The sequence below is a fragment of the Prenolepis imparis genome, unplaced genomic scaffold (genome assembly GCF_030444845.1).
Source record: "Prenolepis imparis isolate NDT839.2.m4 unplaced genomic scaffold, iyPreImpa1.0 SCAF_4, whole genome shotgun sequence".
Lineage (NCBI taxonomy): Eukaryota > Metazoa > Arthropoda > Insecta > Hymenoptera > Formicidae > Prenolepis > Prenolepis imparis.
In genome coordinates, this window is record NW_028141162.1 from 10,194,586 (window position 1) to 10,215,152 (window position 20,567).

General features: G+C 40.5%; 2 protein-coding genes across 6 annotated transcripts in view; one reads left to right on the forward strand and one right to left on the reverse strand.

The window, feature by feature from the left end:
- Mam (neurogenic protein mastermind) overlaps positions 1-20,567 on the reverse strand; it is a 160,270-nt gene that overhangs the window by 7,095 nt on the left and 132,608 nt on the right. For all 5 annotated transcript variants that reach the window (XM_083036052.1, XM_083036051.1, XM_083036053.1 and 2 more), the window contains 4 exons: positions 5,247-5,594; positions 1,974-2,163; positions 739-1,053; positions 113-367 (listed from right to left, as the gene is read on the reverse strand). In XM_083036052.1, the coding sequence (XP_082892178.1) occupies positions 113-367; positions 739-1,053; positions 1,974-2,163; positions 5,247-5,594 (1,108 nt within the window). The remainder of the gene's footprint in view (positions 1-112; positions 368-738; positions 1,054-1,973; positions 2,164-5,246; positions 5,595-20,567) is intronic.
- Elp4 (Elongator complex protein 4) overlaps positions 18,537-20,567 on the forward strand; it is a 137,303-nt gene continuing 135,272 nt past the window's right edge. The window contains exon 1 of the mRNA XM_083036059.1: positions 18,537-18,561. The gene's annotated coding sequence lies outside the window, so the exon portion shown is untranslated. The remainder of the gene's footprint in view (positions 18,562-20,567) is intronic.

Below are 20,567 nucleotides of genomic sequence, written 5' to 3' on the forward strand. Positions count from 1 at the left end.
CGTGATACAAATAATTTTATATGCGAGATACAATTTAATTTATAGAATTAAAAATTAAAATCGGATTCAAACATAATTTCTTTACTATTTCGATATTCGAAAGACTACTTACCAGTTCCAGTAACGTTTACCGAATTAACGGAACTTGTCTGTGACATCTGCATCTGCAATGACATTTGGTTGTTGTTCTGCTGCATGGCTAGCGTTTGTTGTTGATGCTGTTGCGTCAACAATTGTTGCATCTGCGTGCTGTTAGCCATTCCCGAGCCGGCTATATTACCGTTTTGCGAACGGATTAACTGCTGATGCTGCATCTGCGCCGCGGTCATTTGCATTGTGCCGCCTGCGCCACCCATGCCAAAGCCACCTGTGAAAAATCATACAATTCCATAAAACCCTGTATGTCAATTTTGTATAAATAACTTTTACAAACAATAATAAATTCATTCGGTCGAAACGAGTTCAACTTTTCATGAGATTTTTCGAATATATTTTACATTTATACGTTCGCGTATGTAATCCATCTATTTAAAAGAAAATAAAAAAAAATAATAAAAAACCCGACTAAACGAGAAAATTGTTTTAAAAAAAATTTAAAAAAATAGGAGCAGAATTCTGACCGGTAACTGATATCGTTCAGTCTTTGCTCCTGACGATAGCTTGGGCGAACAACGGGGTCTGTCACTCTCACTGTGTATTGCTATGTATTGCTCTATATTGCTCTCATTCGGTATTCACCTTGGTGACCTTGCTGATTGAATTGCGATCGCATCTGCGCTTGAAAGCCCTGTTGCTGTTGCTGCATCAGAACATGTCGTCCCCATTCCTGCTGAGGGCCGCGACCCGCGATGCTATTCCCAAGGCCGTCCGGAGGGCCGACGCTGACGTTGGGCGGCCGTTGATTGTTAGTTCTCGGATAGCCTAGACGTTGGTGCATCTGATGCATACCGCCGATAGCGGCCATCCCGCCACCACTCATGTACATATTACCGCCGGTCGCGTGTAACGCCTGCTGTTGCTGCTGTTGCGCCATTTGCGGCCTCATCATCGGACCTGCGAAAAACACATCCACGCGTCGTAATGTAAGAGGCTGTCATTGCTGTTAAAATTCGCATCAAATAAAAAAATTGGTATTTTCAGCCCAAATACATATTTTAAATTTGTTAAGATCTTAATCTGTAAGAAATTAAATCTTGTTCATACAATTTTAAAAGAGATTGTAGCTAGTGTTTCAGAAATTTTTATTAACTTTTTGAATTTATTAATATCAATAACTTCGAAAAAAATGTCGAAAATAGTATTGGATAGTCTCTCCTTTTTTTCTGTAATCAGATTTTAAATTACAATAGAGAAAATAAGAAAAATAAGAACATTTTTTTAAGTAATAATTTTGGAGTACCTCGTACATTTGTATTGGCCAGAAGGAATGTTTATATTTATTCAGACTACTATGTGTTCTTAAATATTATTTGTCAAGATTGACTAAATTAGAGAGGAAAGTATATAGGAAAGATTTGCAGGTTTTCATTCGGATAAAATCTCGAGAAAAGCGTCGACCCGATCGATAGGAGCCTTGTAGAGGCTAGGGTATATAAGGATAGTTTCGACTCCCTCTCTCTTCATCTCTTCTTCTCTCTTCCCCTTTCCCTCTTCTTCTCTTCACCATCTAGCTTGGAGCGAATCCAGCAGAACGTCAGCATCGCGTTCACGCTCGGTCGAATTCTTTCCGCGCTAATATTCAACGCGCCAATTCGCTCCAAAATCGAATGAAGATCAATATATTAAAATTCTCGAAAATATCTATTGCGAGTAACAAACATTATTATTGGAAAATTTATTTCTTTTCAACCGTTTGATCGAACGCGATCGGCTTACGTATTTGTAATATAGCAGTTCAATTATAAATGAAGGAACAATGAATGCATTGCAAAAGGATTGATGTGACCGACTAAGATTTTTTTTTTCAAACTGACCTGACGGTGGCATAGGTTGTTGCGTAACTCTGCGCATGGGCCCGGCATTCGCGAACCTCGCTTGCTGGCCCATTCCGATACTAGCGTGCATCATCTGTGCTTGAGCCGCAGCCTTATATTCAGGTGGCGGCGGTCTTACAACAGCACCCATTCCGCCGGCCATGTGCTGCTGCTGCTGCTGTTGTATCACCTATAAAAGTAGAAATACATATCATAATTAGAATGACCAAAAGATTTATCCAATAGAAATAACATTTCACAGAATATATATTAACGGAAACGGAACAACCTAATTTTGTAAAAAATAAAATTATAATATGTCTATATCCATCTAAATTGCATCCGCTACACATTTCTTTGTACTTTCAATTTCAAGAAAAAGATATTTAGGTAAGTGTTCTGATGATTGAAACATATGAATGATGAGTTCTATGAAAGGTCCAGAGGCGAGGTAGCTCGATATTAAATCCGAGAATCCCCACGTCACGCATCTCCTCGTATTTAAGAATTTCGATCGACGGACATACCCTCTTTTAAAGTCGCTACGTGTCGATTTTAAGATTGGTTTGCTGCTGTTCTCTCCGTTCTTTCGCGGGGGAGTGAAGGGCGTTGCTCGTCTAATCGCAGGTTGTCGCTCGGTCAAGAGTGGAAAGAGACGTCGGCTGGCGCGAATGAACAAGAGGGGGTGAACGTGAAGGCGAGGCGAAAGAACGAGAGAGTGAAAGAGCGAAAGGGTGAATGCATTCGACGATGCTGACGAGAGGAAAGCAACGGCGAAGCTCGTCTCGGCCACATCGCCTTCTTGTGGCGATCGCTGTTCTTTCACTATTTTACGTTCTCTTTCGCCATGGACTTTTCTCGCGCCCGCGTAACGCCAGGAAGCGAAAAATGCATCGTCTATGATACCGTGACTTGTGCAACAATGCTAAATACTATTCCTCGTCCCACTAATCTCGATAATTCGCGTCAAATGCAACGATGCGCCTTAAACACATTCGCTGATGATACGTTTGCAATAGGTCATCGGTTACGAACGGAGAGAAGAGAATGTGCTTCAATAGTGAGATAAGCAGATTTGAGAGAAAAGGAATCTTGCAAAAAAAATCTTGAAATTTTTAAAAACTTTCCTGTTTCTTATAGCACTGATTTCCAGATGACTTTGTTATTTTCGCGAGGACATTACATTAATGTGAAGTTGAATGGGTTTCCCCCTGTGCATTATGAGCTCAGACAATTCTTAGAACTCATAGACATCCATTGTACGATGACGCTCTCGTTGTTCCGCGTACGTTAACTGTTCTAATGTAACGGAATGGATATCGAACCGATTATTCCGTCAATTCCAATATCATTGTGAGTCTGTCAAGCAAACGATAATTGAGATCGCGCGTGCAATCTATTTATATAAATACATATACGAAAATCCGTAAGAGAAGAGACCGCAAAATTCGATAAAGATATGTCTAACTGACTCTAAATTTATCTCTCATAATTTCACGATTTGCATATACTAGAGGAACACACATTTGTATGAAATAATTTTAAATATATATATTTCGCCAAAATAAATGATAAACATCGTAATACAAATATATTGGCAAAAACAAGAAATCTATATATGTTCTCTCTCGCAAGACAAGTATTAAGTTTCCTTAATTCATCGGGATATTTTTTAAAATTATTAATGTACATGTACGAAAACATGTTTTGATCAAACCGTGTCACACGTAGGTACTAATGTTAATTAAGTTCGTATGAATATTTCCGGATAAGATCATTGAGTTAGTTTGGACCGTTCGAGATAATGTAGGCGCTTTCGCCTGAAGCTTTATCCCTGGAAGAGCGAATGACTAACCAACTGCGCGAAATGTACAATTAGTAACTGGAGCACGACGTCGTCTTCGGTACCTTAGCATTATCAAGATAATCGCCTCGTGCGCTGCGACTCTGAGTCATCCGCCCAATAGGCGACTCTAGTTGCGAGATCTAGACGAGTGCGATCGCGTGCGATGAGCCAAGAGTAGCTTCGTATATGCGCCACGCAATTTTGCGTCGACTTCCCGACTACGCACGTTTAATCGCGCGATTCCGCGAGAACGAAGGAAACAAATTAAGAAAAAAGAAAAATACACAATAAAAGTTTAATTTAAATCAATTTAAAAATTTTAATTAATTTCTGTAAACTTGAGTCTGAACATGTACCTCTTGATTGCGAGAAGAATATGATTAAAGAAAGATTTGTGGAAAATTAAAAAGTCAAAAGGCGCTATTCTCTTTAAAGAGAGATCGTGTCGAATCTCGCTAGAAAATTCCAAAATAAAAGGAAAAAATCGGAGATATATAGCCTATATGTATACGTACAGAGATCAGTGGATTTACAAACTGTTTGTTCAACTGTTTTCTGTTTAACGCGAGCAATTGCACAAGTTACGTACGTATATAACAAATCGATTAAAACGCGAAAAGCCATCGGATGGATAACAGTGTACGTATCGACGACACTTAATCTCGCGTGAAGCGCGAATAATCGCCGAGGAACGTTAATTCATTCATATATCCCCATGCTTTCTCGATCATCAACGGACTCCTCGCGCGGAAACTCTCCGGCAAAAACTTTTCGCCCATTGTTCCCCGACCGTGTTTCCCCGCTCTCCGAGAAAGCATCCCGCGCTATTTGTCCTATTTGTGTCTGCTTCTTTCAGCGCGGCGGGACGCAGAAGTTGCAAAAGACCTAGTAGCGGTACCTGTTGCATACAAACGTCGCGGAACCCTCTCTCCTCTTTTTCTCTTTCTCTCTCTCTCGCTCTTGGCTTAATGTCTTAGATAATGCGCCATCGGAGGTATCGCGCCGGGAGCATCTTACCTATCTGCCTAATATAGATGATCCTCACGGTGCAAGTTTCGCGTTTATCGATATGACGACTCTTAATCGGGATTCTCTCGAACAGCGAACGAGTCTCGAGTTCGCGTAAGTACAAAGATAAGAAGCGAGGGTGCGAAAACTCGGATGGAAAATAATAATTGCGCATGACGCAGTTCAACAAGAACTAAATATTGATATAATTAACACGTCGCGAAAACATTTCATTACTCATTACATTTAATCACCATGCGTTAATTCGACAACGAAGATCATGGATAATCGCGAATATTGCTTTGCGGAAACTGACCGACGCATTTCGAAAACGTGTTTCAAAACTCACGTCGAGATATGTAAAACATCCTCTTCCCCGCAAACTTATCAACCCAAGAATGAACAAAATGTGCGTTTACCTGTTGCGCGCGCATCAGTTGCTGCTGCTGAAGAAGCTTCGCGTGCTGATGCTGATCGACCTGGGCCGGTGACACCTGCTGTGGATGGCCTCGCGCTCCTGGACCAGCAGCCCCGGGTTGTGGAACTCCACCAGCGGCCGCGGCCGCGGCCGCCCTCTGCCTCAGGCTCTGCTGGGTAAAGTTGATGGTCTGGGACTGAGAGACCGAACAGTAGGTGTCGGTCTGGTTGGCGGAAGGTCCGGCCTGATTCTGCGTCTGCTGTTGATTGAAGTACATGCCCTGCTGAGCCGCGACGGACACGACCGGCTTCAGATCGCCCGTGAGCTGCATATGCTGACCGGCCGACACCTGCGAATAGAATTGAAGATTTATAGTTCACACCTCTCTTTGTAGATTGCAGGGACGGGAGAGACTGCGCGCGATAAAAATCTCGCTCGGAGATAATACGTGTTTCTGACACAAGAATACTTGCGCCAACACTAGCTACATCTTATCAAACTTAATTACCTATCCATGCAAGAGTCATTTATTAAGTTTATTTAATTTTATTATAAAATTACTCATTTTTCTATTAAAAAAAATACTTGAATTGTCGATAAAAGTATAGGAAAAAATTGTACAGAATCGAAACATTTCTCGTAAGTGTAGATATAAAGTTAATAAATGTCCCGCATCTTCTAAAGCATATCTTATTGTAGTTAATATGCAAGTGGCAGACGACACAGCTGGCCAAGTATAATTGGTATTTAAATACGGGGAGTTTTCTCAAGTGCGATCTTACGATGTGGTATCGTGCGTCAACAATGATAATAACAAGTTACTCGCTTGAATCGATTTTGTACATAGGATGCCAAACTTGCTTTTTTAGATACTTTAATGATATAATTACACAATAGCTAATTCGCTAATTGCGCACGCGAAACGCGCCAAAAATATTTATAAGGCTTATAAAACGCTACACATTTTCAGTGTGTCGCTACACGCTACACACGCTCAATTCAGTAATCGTCTTGCTATATTTTTCGTTTTTAAACGTGTCTCGCTGAGAGAAACGCGTGGCATATTTTTTTCAACCATGGTTGGAACCATAAGATTTCTTAAATTAGATTTAAAATCGGCTAAATTTTTAAATTCAAGGATAAAACTTTATTTTATTACATGAAAAATTCACAACAAAGGAAAGGATTGCAGGATCATTTTCGAACAATAATGAGATAACTTTGCCGCAAGAGAAGAGCAGGAAATTCGTTTTCTGGGAAAAAAAAGAGCATCCGATATAAACAAGCGATGGCTATTGTCCTATCGTCGTCGTTCGAATCGCCGGCAATGATACGGGATGGCTACCGTTCTTCTATATTTTATATCGCGCGATGAAAAGGGCGACGGAAAATAAGTCAGGACCGTGTCCCGCGAGTGACCCTTCGACCCTGCCGCCGGCTGTCGAACCCTCGTAATCTAGTTGCGACTTTGTATCTCGATAGCACAGACGCGTACAATTCCCGTCTCGAGCCCCCGCGAGACTCTATAAGCACCGCCAAATGGCGTACGGGGTCGTCGCTCCTGTGTTTTTATCGGTGAATTGCACATTCCGTCGTTGGTCGACTATCGAGTTTGCGGCAGATTGAGGGTGCGCGCAATCCGCGCCCCGTCCGAGGAAAAAGGAATTCGCTTCTTTCGAGTATGAGTGAAGCGATAACGCGCATACACTTGTAAAACACGACACGCTGACAGACGCTTATGCAAATGCACAGGTGTGGAATAGCCTCTACTCTGTTGATAGCCGCTTAGTCCACCAAAATTTAGAGATATACGACGTACATAGATATGTAATTAGCGTATACCTAACGTGTATCTACATCTGTAGACACGTTATACACATATATTACGAAGAGCTACGTATACATATATGTATAAGACCGTCTACCGATACTCGAGGCTAATTATACGCGCAGTCAAGGATTGTCCTATTTAGTACAACCACTACGTACATAATTTCGCTATATATGTATATATTACACATATATGTATATATATTACACATAATGTGTGTGTACATAAACATAAGCTGTATATCCATTTGTAGACATTATGTACAATTACATTTACATGTGTAAGGGAATTACAATTATCGTGTCTATCCGCATCCGATGCGTATCCGTACACATGTATTTCACGCGAAGGCAGACGCATGTACATACACATGTATATAATGTATGTATACACGATGTCTCTCAGGAGCTATCATCGTTCTGTCTGTTAGAGCTTTAATCTAGAGTTTAATTAACGAAGTATTTAATGTGGAAAATTAAAAAAAAGCTTTGATATAGCGTAGAGAATTAAAATTTCTTTCAACTGATCTCAAGAAACTCTCGGACGAGTCGCGAGGCTGTAGAATTCTCACAAACATCCTATGTATATATACGTGTACACATATAATTAAGTAGGGAAACGTGCGTAGAGATGCAAAGCATACGAAAGCACGTTTACCGTGCATGTACAAGTGCGAGATACGTAGAGCGAAACGCAACGAACTCGCTCGCTGCGCGAATCTGAGGTAGATACATACACAGCGGTAAGGTGGGATTTATCAGGGAAAATGGACACAGGGCGAATACATATACGCGGATATGTTTCTGCGCGCACGCGTGTATACACACGGATTACATGGTGGTGCCGAGAGGTCGCGTGTCCCGGTAGGACGCATAGAGATATGTCGCCGGTTGGTAGGAGAAACCTACTTGGTCGCGCATAATTAGCCTAAATCACGGCGGCATCCCACCGAGAGAGCCCCTGGACGCGACATCTGCATATCACGCGTCTTGTCGCGGTGATGCTTATAAGGGCTCTGAGAGAGAGAGAAGGAAAGAAATATATACATGAAGGTCCTCTCGCGCAATCTAGAAATAAGGGAGGAGCTTCGACGAGCATACTAATGGGACATTATGACACTGACACGAATACTCGAAGCGTCAGAGATCTGATCTGACATTTTAGGTCGTTGAAAATCCACCGAAACTTGGAGCTAATAAAAAACACGGAGATTGTCCTCGCATCGAGCGACCCTCCCGAATCAAAATAAATCTGTCACAATTGGAGGTTTTAGCCTCGATCGAAATTCTCGCAAGATAAGGAAAAGCTCCTTTCCCTCTATATACTATTTGTATTCGAGAGCGTATTTCGATTCGAGACCCTTTCGATGTCGAAGCTCGCAGTAACGAAAACGTGAAAAAAAAGCAAAATTACGAACGTGGACGGACGTGGCCCATTTTGAACAAATCGATACTTACACCGAGCTCTCCGATATACGAGCTCTTGCAATCAAGCCCGTTTAATGACGTGACCACCGTTAACGAGTAATTCAGAAGAACCAATAAATCGAAGGATTCATAAATTAGACTACTCCTTAGATTTGAACGATTTATTATACTCAGACAGGCTTATCTGATGCGCGCGATAATAATATTCAATTTTTATCTTTGTAACATGTGTTTACAACACGTTATTTTTATATCAAGCTTTTGATTAGGTATTAGAATCAACATGATTAGTTGTTGCGGCTATCATATCGATTTAATTTGTTTCCGACAAGGAATGATATTCTTTTTTCTTTTTTTCTCACAAGTTCGTCAGTAATAGATGAATTTAAACGATATATACATATTTATAACAACTTAAGTGCAATATCAAATTCAATGAATAATTGGATAATTATACTATGTTACGCAACTCCTGTCTACACACGGTTCAATTAATATCCATAAATTTTCTTACGTCTCGAAGATAAATTACATGGTACTCTTATTTACGAAATCTTGCCTCAATCATTACTATGCGGCGTTGAAAATCGTAATACGACATACTTATCTGGTGACTCAAATATTTCTATAATTTAATATCTGTCTCTTACATAATACGAGAATTAAAATCCTCTATCACAAGCAAATTTTATTAATAATCATCTCAAATTATAGAGAGAAACTCTAATTCTTACTAGCATTAAAAATATCACGCATACAGCACGTCCTAGGTAGAGTTCAGAGATAAAAGATAATTCGATGAATTTAAGATACTTCATGATACTATTAATGAAGAAAGAGAAATTTTGATTCTTACTAGAATTAAAAATATCACGCGTACAGTACGTTCTGTATAAAGTTCGGAGATGAAAGCTAATTCGATGGATTTGAGATATTTTATGTATGGATATTGTTAGTGGAAAAAATGAAGAAAGTACAAAAGGATCGAAGCAATTTTCTAACCGCGAAGGAAATCTCCGCGCAACGCTACGTAGATGGAAGTGCACGTTTAAATCGTTATTAGCACAATGCACAGAGCCATTGTATTGTCGATACACTCGACGATAGCAGCACGTAACGCGCGTACACGCATGGCCGAAGAATCGCATTGTGACTAATATCGCGATGTTGTAATCGTTAATCATAGCGCTCGTGTTCGAGATGCTCACTCGCGACACACATTTTGGAATTGCGCTCGCAGAGAAATCGCCGAAACACGCGTTTCTAACTGTATCTTGATTGCAGCGTAGTACAATATAATTATCCTCATTGAAGTTTCTCTTTTAGTGCAGTAGAATTTAAGATGCGATGTTTTCGTTCAATCGATTCTCATTAAATATAAATCATACATAATGATTCGGGCAAGGAGGGGAGTCGAAAGAGTGAGAGGGAAGCACGTGAAAAAAAATATACGACTGCATGCTTCGAACATCGTGCCTCTGGTACCGCTTGGAGAACCACTGATAGGTTTTGCCGGGTGCAACGCACCGAGGTTCGCGAATACCATGCTGCAACGACGACGGCGGCGCCGCGGGAATGGCATCCTGACGAGTGACCTTGAGCTCGGACATCTCGCGACACGGATGAAGAGAAATCTCGTTTCTCGCGATGAAAACAGAGATGAGCGGATTCTGTATCGTACATCGCGCGCGTTACACCTATTCCGTGACTTATCCTATGGATTACACAGGTCGCAGTTCGTAGAACGGTACGCAATTGCGTAGCGAGAGGAGTGCAAGTGTACGCTGACGATAGAAGAAGAGGATCGGGAGGAAGGGATGAAGAAGCGGCAGGAAAGACGAGTGAAGAGAAAAAGAGAGAGAGAGAGAGAGAAAGAGTACAGTTCTGTGGGCGAGTCGCACGAGTCTCCGCGGCCGGTGACCTCTGCCCCCTCTCTTTTCCACCCGACCTCGTGTTCCCCGTACACATGCGATATATGTTAAACGCCACCCGCGCCACCACCATCACTACTACTACCACTACTACTACCACCACCAGCAGCATCACTACCACCACCACCACCACCACCACCACCACTACCACCACCACCACCACCGTCGCCGTCACTATCACCTCCGTCGGTGACAACGCCGACGTATCCATCACCTTCCGGTGCGAGCGAACGAGCGAGCACGTCCGACGACCCGATCTTCAGCCGCCCATCGCCACCCCCGAGCGACGGTCTCGTCGCTCACCCTTGGTAGCTGCACGGATATCGTCACCCTACGCATCAATCGGCGCTATGATGCACAGTCGGCCTGCATGACCTGTGCGAGCGAAGGGGGTGCGTGCGAAGCCTTGCGCGCTTAGCTTCACGCTTGGCCTACCGAGAACACAGGGAATTAGCCGCCTCGTTTCATCTCTCGCGACGCGACGCGTCTACGAGAATTAGATGGACTGTACGCGAATACGCGCTTCGTTAAAGGTCTTCTCACAACGTGAACGGCATTATAGAGATAAATCGTAAGCACTTGTGAAATTATCGCGCTACGAGATCGAGCGAATTTTGCTTGCTACTTTCTGATGGTGTGTATGTGTATGAATCTCAAAAGATTGATTTTCTGCCTACTATATCAAGCTACAATATTATAAATGTTTTAATATTTAATTCTAGAATCCGTTCTCCAAAACTAATTTGTAATCGTTCAATATCATGCTAGATACATATCGATGTCGTTAGAAATCTTTATAAAGATCAGTTACTTTGATTTCGTGCAACACGAAAGTTCTCGGGTAGATCGCATTGTTTTTCCCACAAAATATTCTATCGCGGAATCGGAAAGCTTCACGGCGTGCACCTGAGATCAACTTCTTGGTTGACCGCCGAACAAGTAATTGGCTAGCGCAAAACGGTGAACGCAAACTTACTTCCCATGAAAAACAACAATTACATCGATAGAATTGTCAGTATCACTTGCATTTATTTATCCGTTTGCAATATTGAGATTACTTTATAAAGCCCTCTATAGAATCCTCTTTTTGGAGAATCTTTACCGCACTCTCTGCCTCCTGCTTTCTTTCCCTCGACCTTTCGCAGACCCATTTTCTACGGTTCAGTTCAAGTTCACGAGTAGTTCGACCGATTCGCCCTTCGGATTTACAGGCACGAAGAGTTTCATAACGGAGAAGTCGGTCACGAGAAAAATCAGTAGTGCAGCCGCCACAATCGTCAGACACACAGTCTCTTTTTCGATAACACATCGACTTTGACCGTCACGTGCTCATCAGTGAAAGCAACATGCCGCGAGCAAACTTCAGTACATTTTATTATACTACACCATGCTATGATGTACATAATCTAGTGTGCTCGAAATTATTTTAAGAAAATACTATATTGTTGATCCTCGTGATTTATCAAATTGCTATTTCAAACAGCATGAAATTCATGCAACAATATCCCGCTAAAAAATATCGTAATTAAAATGTATATACTATATATAATACAATTAACTTGAAAATGGCATGTAGAATAAATATATTATGTAGATGATATTTTATTACTTGCTTCTTATCTCGGAGCTCGTAAAATCGGAAAATGTAAAACGGATTACGCGCGCGAAGGTGGGTGACTGCCCTAACGATATCGCCGAGTTAATTCTGAAATGGAGCTCGGATCGATAATGAGCGCTTCGTGGGTATTCTATCCACCTGGACTCTAAAAACCGGATACCTCTCTAGATATCTCGTCGGTGTACGTACGGTGAGGGTGCGGTGGTCACGTGACTGTGACGGTGACAGGCTCGTATAAAACGAGGAGGGTTGGAAGACAGAGTTCCGTGAAGGATTTGAAGGCCGCACGCGACCACCACCTACGTCTCTCTGCCAATTCTAATGTTTCTTTTCTCCACCGTCACTTCCTGGGTGCCATCTCTGTCTCCTTCGTTCTCCCGGAGCTTCTGTTCGCCCGCGTTTCCCATCTATATCCCTCGACCCTTCAATAACGGCCTTCCTTCCTTCCTTCTATACTCACTGACGTTCGAACCATCGGATTGCTCGATACTATAGGTATCGAGAAAGTAGTGCCATAGGCGTCGCTCATCGGGGAACAGATTGTAATTTCGTTTATCTCATTTGCGAACTAACACTCGATATGATCTGTTTCTGAGCGTTTTACGATATAATTTTTTTATTAATCATATATAATCGTAGATAATTTACAATAGTTATGATATAAATTGCAAGAAAAAATCTAATGTCCGGTAATATCGAACTTTAAGCAAGAATTTTCCGATATGTCTGCGATGTGTTTCGATATCTATTAAAACTTTATATATACAATATAAAACTAGGATACACAAATACGTACACACACATCATTGATCGTTGCAACAACTTTAACAGCAATCAATGCTGTTATTCGACCAACGGAAAAAAACATATTCACGTGAAATAATATTTACAGGAATATTTCATCCCCCTAGCGTAACGTAGCTTTCATTCATGCAATCTGTGTTGAGGGAAAATTCGGATTTTTGATCTTCCGATGAATATATCTAACTAGCGACGCTCGTGATTCGACGGTGTTCTACGTATCGTCAAAGACAGAAATGCGTTACCTGCTTATACGCGTCGTAAGAAATGTGCAGATTCATGATTCATGGAGTGTACGAAGGCGCCAGAAATGCACGCGCTTCGGGAGGGTGGATGATACAATAAGTGGCTAATTGTTACGCACACGTGTGCGAATCGACTGAAAAAAACATCGCGAAAGAGTAGAATTAAGTCTATTAACAACAAGCCTTTAAAACATGATCTTCTGGTCGTAACACCTACAGAAATAAAGTAGACAAGAGAATTTGCTAATGGACAGTAATCAGCAATTAATGTAACTGTGAGATTCACCAATTCTCAGAGCAAATGTATTTAAACTTGTGACAAAAAGATAAATAATTCATTTAAGTACGGATCTTAAAGAGAGAAATGTATGTGCTCTGTTAAAAGCAAATTCCAAGGATTACGAACACACACAGATGCTGAGAAGAAGAATCGGAAAAATGCAGGAGACTATAAAACAGCGGAAAAAAAGAAAATCTGTTTTTGCCAGAAAAAAATCACGCATTTATGGCTCGAATCACGCAGAATATGAATACTACTTCGTAAGCAACTCGGAATCCTCGTCGACAGTCAATTAGTTGCTCTAGCGATTAACATTAGCGGAAGGTAATCAAACCCCGGCGAGTTTGATTTACCACACAATTAAAGAACTTGTGCATAACTGGATAATGTGCGAAAAACCACAACATCTCTTATGGATTTTCTTTACGACGAAACACTACAACTCGTGAAGAATGTTACAGCATTACATAATTTTAAAAAATTTGACATTATATATATATCAGAAAGAGGAAAAAGAAGCTATACATGTATATTTTAATTTTTTAATATTTTAATACTATATATTTTTTGCAATTATATATAGAATCTACAATATTTCGAATCCATTTATAATGAGAAAATCTATTATCCATCAAAGTAGATCATTTCGGCAGGATTAGCTAGCCTTGAATGGCTGGTCGATACGAAACGAAATAGACCTTGAGACTTTCGGACGTGGCAACGACGAGTCGCAGCCACGTGTAACGTTAACGTACTCGCTTAATGACTCGTAGGAAGGGTGGACAAGAAAGTAGCGACGCGGAGAGGTCGGGTTACGTCGTGAAAGGGAAACGCTTGAATACGGTTTAAGCGGGGCGTGCAGCCAACAACACGCAGGCGGGGGTCGACAAGCGTTGATATTCTTGTGTTGAGGAGTCTGGGTATATATGTGTATATGTATGTGTGTGTCGGCGTCCACGGGACTTCTCCTGATCGATATTACCGTGGTGCACGCCCGTACCCCTCCGCGTGCACAGGCTACTGTATTTGTGTATATACATTTCTCTGTGCCTTACGAAATTACTTTAAATCCCTCGATGCTTTTGAAGATAAAAAAATCTATCAACTCCCATTTTACAAGTCAAGAAAATCTAGATATATACCTGATTTTTCTTCATCGAGTTACATTATGGCGAAAAAAAAAAATTAATTTTTATCAAAAATTTGCAGATAATTCTCTCCCTTCCCCCAAAAATAAGAAATTAGTTACATATAAAGCTATGTAACTTTAATCTGTTGTGTTTGCATTTATTAATGAGATTAATGACGGATTATTTCCGCTTCCGAATGTGTCCTCTCGCGAGAAATTATCATCGGATCATAATAAATTCCTGCTTCACTTCCCTCTGCACTGTACAATGGATCTGCTGACCCAAGAAACTTGTATTGTAAACCAACGATGAAATGGCAGTGTTGACAAACTGGCGAACCGTTGGCGCTGATCGACGATTTCGCCGCGCGGTCCAGCACGAACTTCCGCGCGCACAGGTCCGGAGATCGATCGGTGTTCGACACCATCGTCTAACCTCGTGGCATTCGGGTTTGTGCGCGCGTCAGCATGCCGTTGGCCTCGCGAGACCGAAGGGCGGAATTGCCGGAATTGCGATCGCGCTTGTTGCGCGGGCAACGACGACGGAAGGGATTAATTTTCATTAGCTCGCCGTTACGTGCGTGATGCGCATACGTTTATTGAGTAACTACCATCTCGAGACATTGCGGGACAGATCTAAAATCGTTGGGACCGCGCTCGATACTCTTGTCGAAGCGTGCATTAAATTAATATGACTTAGATCTTCCGAGTATCGGTACGACACAGGCGTCGCGAATCGTGGTATTTGTCTTCTCTGAAGTACACGGAACCGTCAATCATGACGAATTGATTGCAATCACATCGGGATTGGATCGGCCGGGCGATCTTTTCCTCTCCGTTAATCGCGAATGAGGCACAAAGTAGCTCTAATAGATAGAAATGCAAACCCTGAAGTCGATAATTGAAATGGCAATAACGCACCAGCCCACTCGAGTCCCAAACGAATCGCAAATTTCTCGTTGAGCGTAGTTTAATCGGTAAGCTTCGAAATGACATTAGCCGATCAAATCGAGTCTCGTGTGTACGTAACTAGAATGGATACGCGATAGAAGATGTCGACGCCTCTTCCAGACAAAAGCACGACTCGGATTATTAGTAGAAAAACCAGAGAATAAGAGTTAGTTAGTGGTTGCAGAGAAAATTGAATCTATAGGTGGTTGATTTTGTCCGTCGAAAAAAAAAAGAGATCGAATTTACACTCATGTCATTATAATATTTTCTACAACGATAAATTAATTATTTTTCAATAATTTTATAAAATGTTAAAGAAATAATATTTTTTTAGTATAATTTCATAAAAAAATATTAATTTTATTATTCAGAAATGTATTCAGATGTCTCGCGATTTTTTTTTACTGTCGCAATTATCTCTTAATCGATCCAGTTCTTTGTAAGTACATCATCATTTTGAAAGCGGCTCTAAAAATTTTGCGCTACGACGTCCAACGTTGTTCTCTCCTGTAATGTAAACCGAGAGAAACTATCGTAGTGGAAAACGGGCTTCCCTTACTATCGCGATATCGTCAATTATAATATTTTAAAGGTGTAATTCCCGACTGCCTTACTCTCGGTTATCCCGGCGATAACGTTCATCGTTATCGAAGGACCAATCGATATGGTCGGTTGCGAGAATACTCTTGGACCGCGCTAGCTGATAGCGCAGAATGCGAGAAGGATGGCGGAACAGTAGAAGAAGCGGATCGAGAAGAATTTAGCGGTGGTTCGTAAAGGAGGCTGCGCTCTTTGAAAAATTTTTCGCGAGGATGGATCAGAAGGAGAAACTGACAAACTGAACCACAGCGGATAGAGATGCGATAAAAAAAATATGACTAACAAAAATAAGGCGAAAGGAAAGCGAGGGGAAAGAGGAGACGGTTTTGGACCAACGCAATAGAACGAAAGAGGAAATTTTCAACGCGAGCAAGAGAGACGTGAAGAGTAGCTGCTGCTGCTGGCTCTCCGATATCGATTTCCGATAGGCAGCATTTAGCGCTCTGTATATTCTGTCTGGTCCCCATACGTGTCTGATACGAGAATATATACGTATCCGTGATAGGCACGACACCGTGATACGCGGCAGGCACCGGGAAAGAGGGAAGGGGGATAGGAAGGAGAGGCGAGAGGCCGCGGGCGCTGCAAATTGCAGTCAAGCGGCATACAAGGTGACGCAAAGGGAACGGCCGATGCGTTCCCGATGAACCTTGGAGGCGAATGACCCTTTCACGTAGCAATTAGAGAGACCCCGACGAAGAGAGATTGAAGACTGGTTACTCGTGGTGGTGTAAAAAAAAGAACAAATTCGGATAAAGTTCTTTGTATCTATGATTATTTCGAATTTAGTTATTTTTTTTAAAGATAAAACTCTTGGAAAATTTATTTTTTCTTCAGTTAAATATAAAAAAAGATATATGCGTTTGATATTTCATATAAAATTTAATGAAGCCACGTAAAGATGAAAAAAAAGACACTATTTTTAAATATTAAAAATAAACACGATTATTAAAATTTAAAAAAAACTTATGCATTTTTATCACCTTCTACAAACTGTTCAAACCCTCATTGTATGCATTGCAATATCGATTCTCTCAAACACCGCGATCAAAAAATAATCCTCGATACGCGGAAGCTATCGGTCATTTCCGAGATATCGCAGGGCGATGTAAAATAATGTGCGTAAGATTTATCGATAAAAAAAGAGCAACGAGGATGTAAGACGGTAAAGATCGCTAGCGGCTGTAATTAAGCATTGTAATGAAGCCTTCTCGCTTCCGTGTCTTTATAAAACGCAACGTATTATTATTCGAATGCACTAACGGTATGTATGTGCCATATTGATTGCTATAAACAAGTTCATACGGGTGATGAATATCAGCACACATTCAGGTTTTCTTACCGATATATCAACTTTATTATATCACCTCGAATCGATCGTAAAATTTCAATGTACGCGCGCGCGACGATTATTCCTAGCTAATTGTAAGAAGCGAAAATACAATTCTCCTCGTTATTTATATCACATTATCTATCTTATCTCTATGGTCTTATTTTCGTCTTTTTTCGATTTTTTAAATATACGAAAAGAATTCGATTTTGTAGCGTCCTGAAAATGTTACATCAACATTAATTAACATCCGATAACGAAACGAACATATCGACATTCTAGAAAAAAGAATAATTAACTTTGTTTATTTTTTCTAGCTAATTATATTTTTATTATCTAACTAGAACAACACAAGGGCGCGCCATTCCTCGATTTTATATAAAAAGAAATGATATTTTTATATAAAGTTTGTTTAAATTTGATTAATATTTTTTGACAGAAATCAACTGATTAAAGCGTTAATTTGCTAATTAAATTTTAAAATAATAATATAATAAAAAATTAAAATAGTAATATATTGTAAATAATATATTATAATATCTTATTCTTGATTAATATTTTTTGACAGAAATCAGATGATATCTGACAAAAATATTATAACATATTATTTAAAACATATTATTTTAATTTTTGTAACATATTTAAAAAATTAGCTTTAATCAGCTGATTTCTGCCAAAAACATTAATAAAGCGAAAATTTGCTAATTAAATATTCTAGCTTGCATATTTATATTTATATTGTGTATGTTATAATGCGAAATAAAATTATTCTAATATTATGTATGTATTTTATTTGTTACAGGTAGCATCGATTTACGCGTTGTGTCGGGAGTGCGGTGTAAAGTATCGCGCGTCGGGAGTGCCGTGTAAAGTTTCGCGTGTCGGAAGTGCCGTATAAAGTGTCGGACAATCGTAATTGTTCGTATTTTCGCGAGTGTCGTGAGTGCTACGAAGGAGCAATGACGGTCGACCAAGAGAGGAGGAGGAGGCCCGGGGAGGCATCGAGCGACAGCGGAGCAACTGTAAGGGGTATGCAAAATAAAAATATTTTTTCTAAACTGCACTGTTTATGAGATATTCGACACACACAAATGTATATACATAATTGATTAAAATATTTTGTTTTTCAGATCAATGTGCTGTGTACTATAACTCCGCTATTGCACGTGCTCGGTGAGTGAGAAATTGATTATTTTATAAAGATTTCTATAGCGATAATGGGGGTATATATAATATGTTGACAATATTAAAATAGTAATATGTTTTAAATATGTTATAATATCTTATTTGCGATTAATATTTTTTTGGCAAAAATCAGATGATAATTGTCAAAAATATTAATCGAATTAAAAATATTATAACATCTCTTTCTAAAGAAAGCATGTTAAGTCGATTCTCACAAGTATTGTTGCATCTTTTCCGCGATGTTGATTGACTGTTTCGATTCGCATTGTGCGTTATATTCGTATAGCATCGAGAGACTGTCATCGCGAGGATTAGCAGTTTCACAATTTGTTCAAAATAAAATTAAAGAAAATAATAATATGTTTTAAATAAACTCGATTAATATTTTTGACAGTTATCAGCTGATTTCTGTCAAAAAATATTAATCGCGAATAAAGTACTATAACATTATTCACAACATATTACTATTTTAATATTTTTAACATATTATTTTAAAATTTAATTATCACACAAATTAACGCTTTAATCAGCTGAAAATAAAAATATTCTCCGATGAATGATGCCAATAACGCATAACGCGAATCAAGACAATCAGCATCGCGGAAAAGCGGCAACAATACTTGCGAGAATCGACTTTGCATGCTTTTTTTAGAAATGGATTTGTTATACTATTTTATAGACATAACTTTCGATAAAACCGTTTGTAACAATATTACGGCAAATTCCAAAGATTTCTCGTACACTTTCCCAGACTTTCCCCCGTGATTCCTGGCTTTCCCGAGTTTACACGATTTCCTACGCAATCTCGGCTTCTTAATCAGCGAGAGAACAAACATTCGATCTTCGAAACGCCACAAGGGGTTATCGCGGAATAGCGGGGCTCGATTTACACAGAAGGGATTCGCTTTCTCGAGGATTGAAAGATGCTTTTCATCAGCGAACGGGTTGGTCATGCAGGCGGGGTGTAATTAGCCCGCACAATAGCGAAGGTGCCAGTAAACTCGTCATTAATCAAAATCGTTGCTTCCAAGAGAAGGCCTTGCCTGTCCCCACTCTCGCACCTTGGAAGGAAGGCACGTATTAATTATTGCTCGCGGTTGGCCTTTGTTTATCCCACCTGATATTCCCCCAGGTTCTTGTTCGTGGCGCCTCTTCCCTCCCCCTTCACCCTTAGTCACTGTTTTACGAACGAAAATCTTCGCAAAGTCGATGTCGACGCGTTGTTTCTTAATCGCCAATCGATACACCGTCTAATCACCAATCAGTGCGCTCTGCGCTGCTTTCGGAAGGGAAGAGGGGACAAAAGGTTCGTATAACATCACGTCCCCACTTATCAGCGAAGCTCGTGATTATAAATGCGGAAGCATCGACCCGTTTGCCGTCTCTCGCTTCCACCCCCGTTGCTTTCATCCCCATGCCTCGTTATGGTTGTGTGCCATACTCACGGATATCTTACGATGGCTGAGCAAGCTTGCCCTAGTTTTCAACTCTCGGCCCGACCCTTAATGGCGAAATAATGAAACCGATCGTATAGATGCACGTGCGTGAGCTGCGTTAAATCGACGTATAAGATCCCATCGACTCGCAAAGTCGAACAATTCCTAATTATCTTGGAAGTTGTAGATAAATCTATGTTTTACATATACGAACGGGAAACAAATAAGATTCATATATAATAATCAAAGATAATTTCCGCATTATTTGCGCGAGAAGCGTACCGTATACCGCAGATACCGGTGATGGTAAATCCGAGGGGAGAGGCTAAAAGGAGGGATGGTAATCGATACTCGGCACCAATTAGTAAAACCATCCTGCGTCGCTGGACTGCTTTGAACCGCGTTTCGCGAAACAATGCGCGATGGAACGCGCATCGATCGATTCTTTGAAACTTCTTCTGAGAGAGAGAGCGTTGCACTGTCTTCCCATAGCAATGCGTTTTCACGTACCGTTATATTTTCACGAATTACTTAAGCTACGACGATTTTAATCATTAA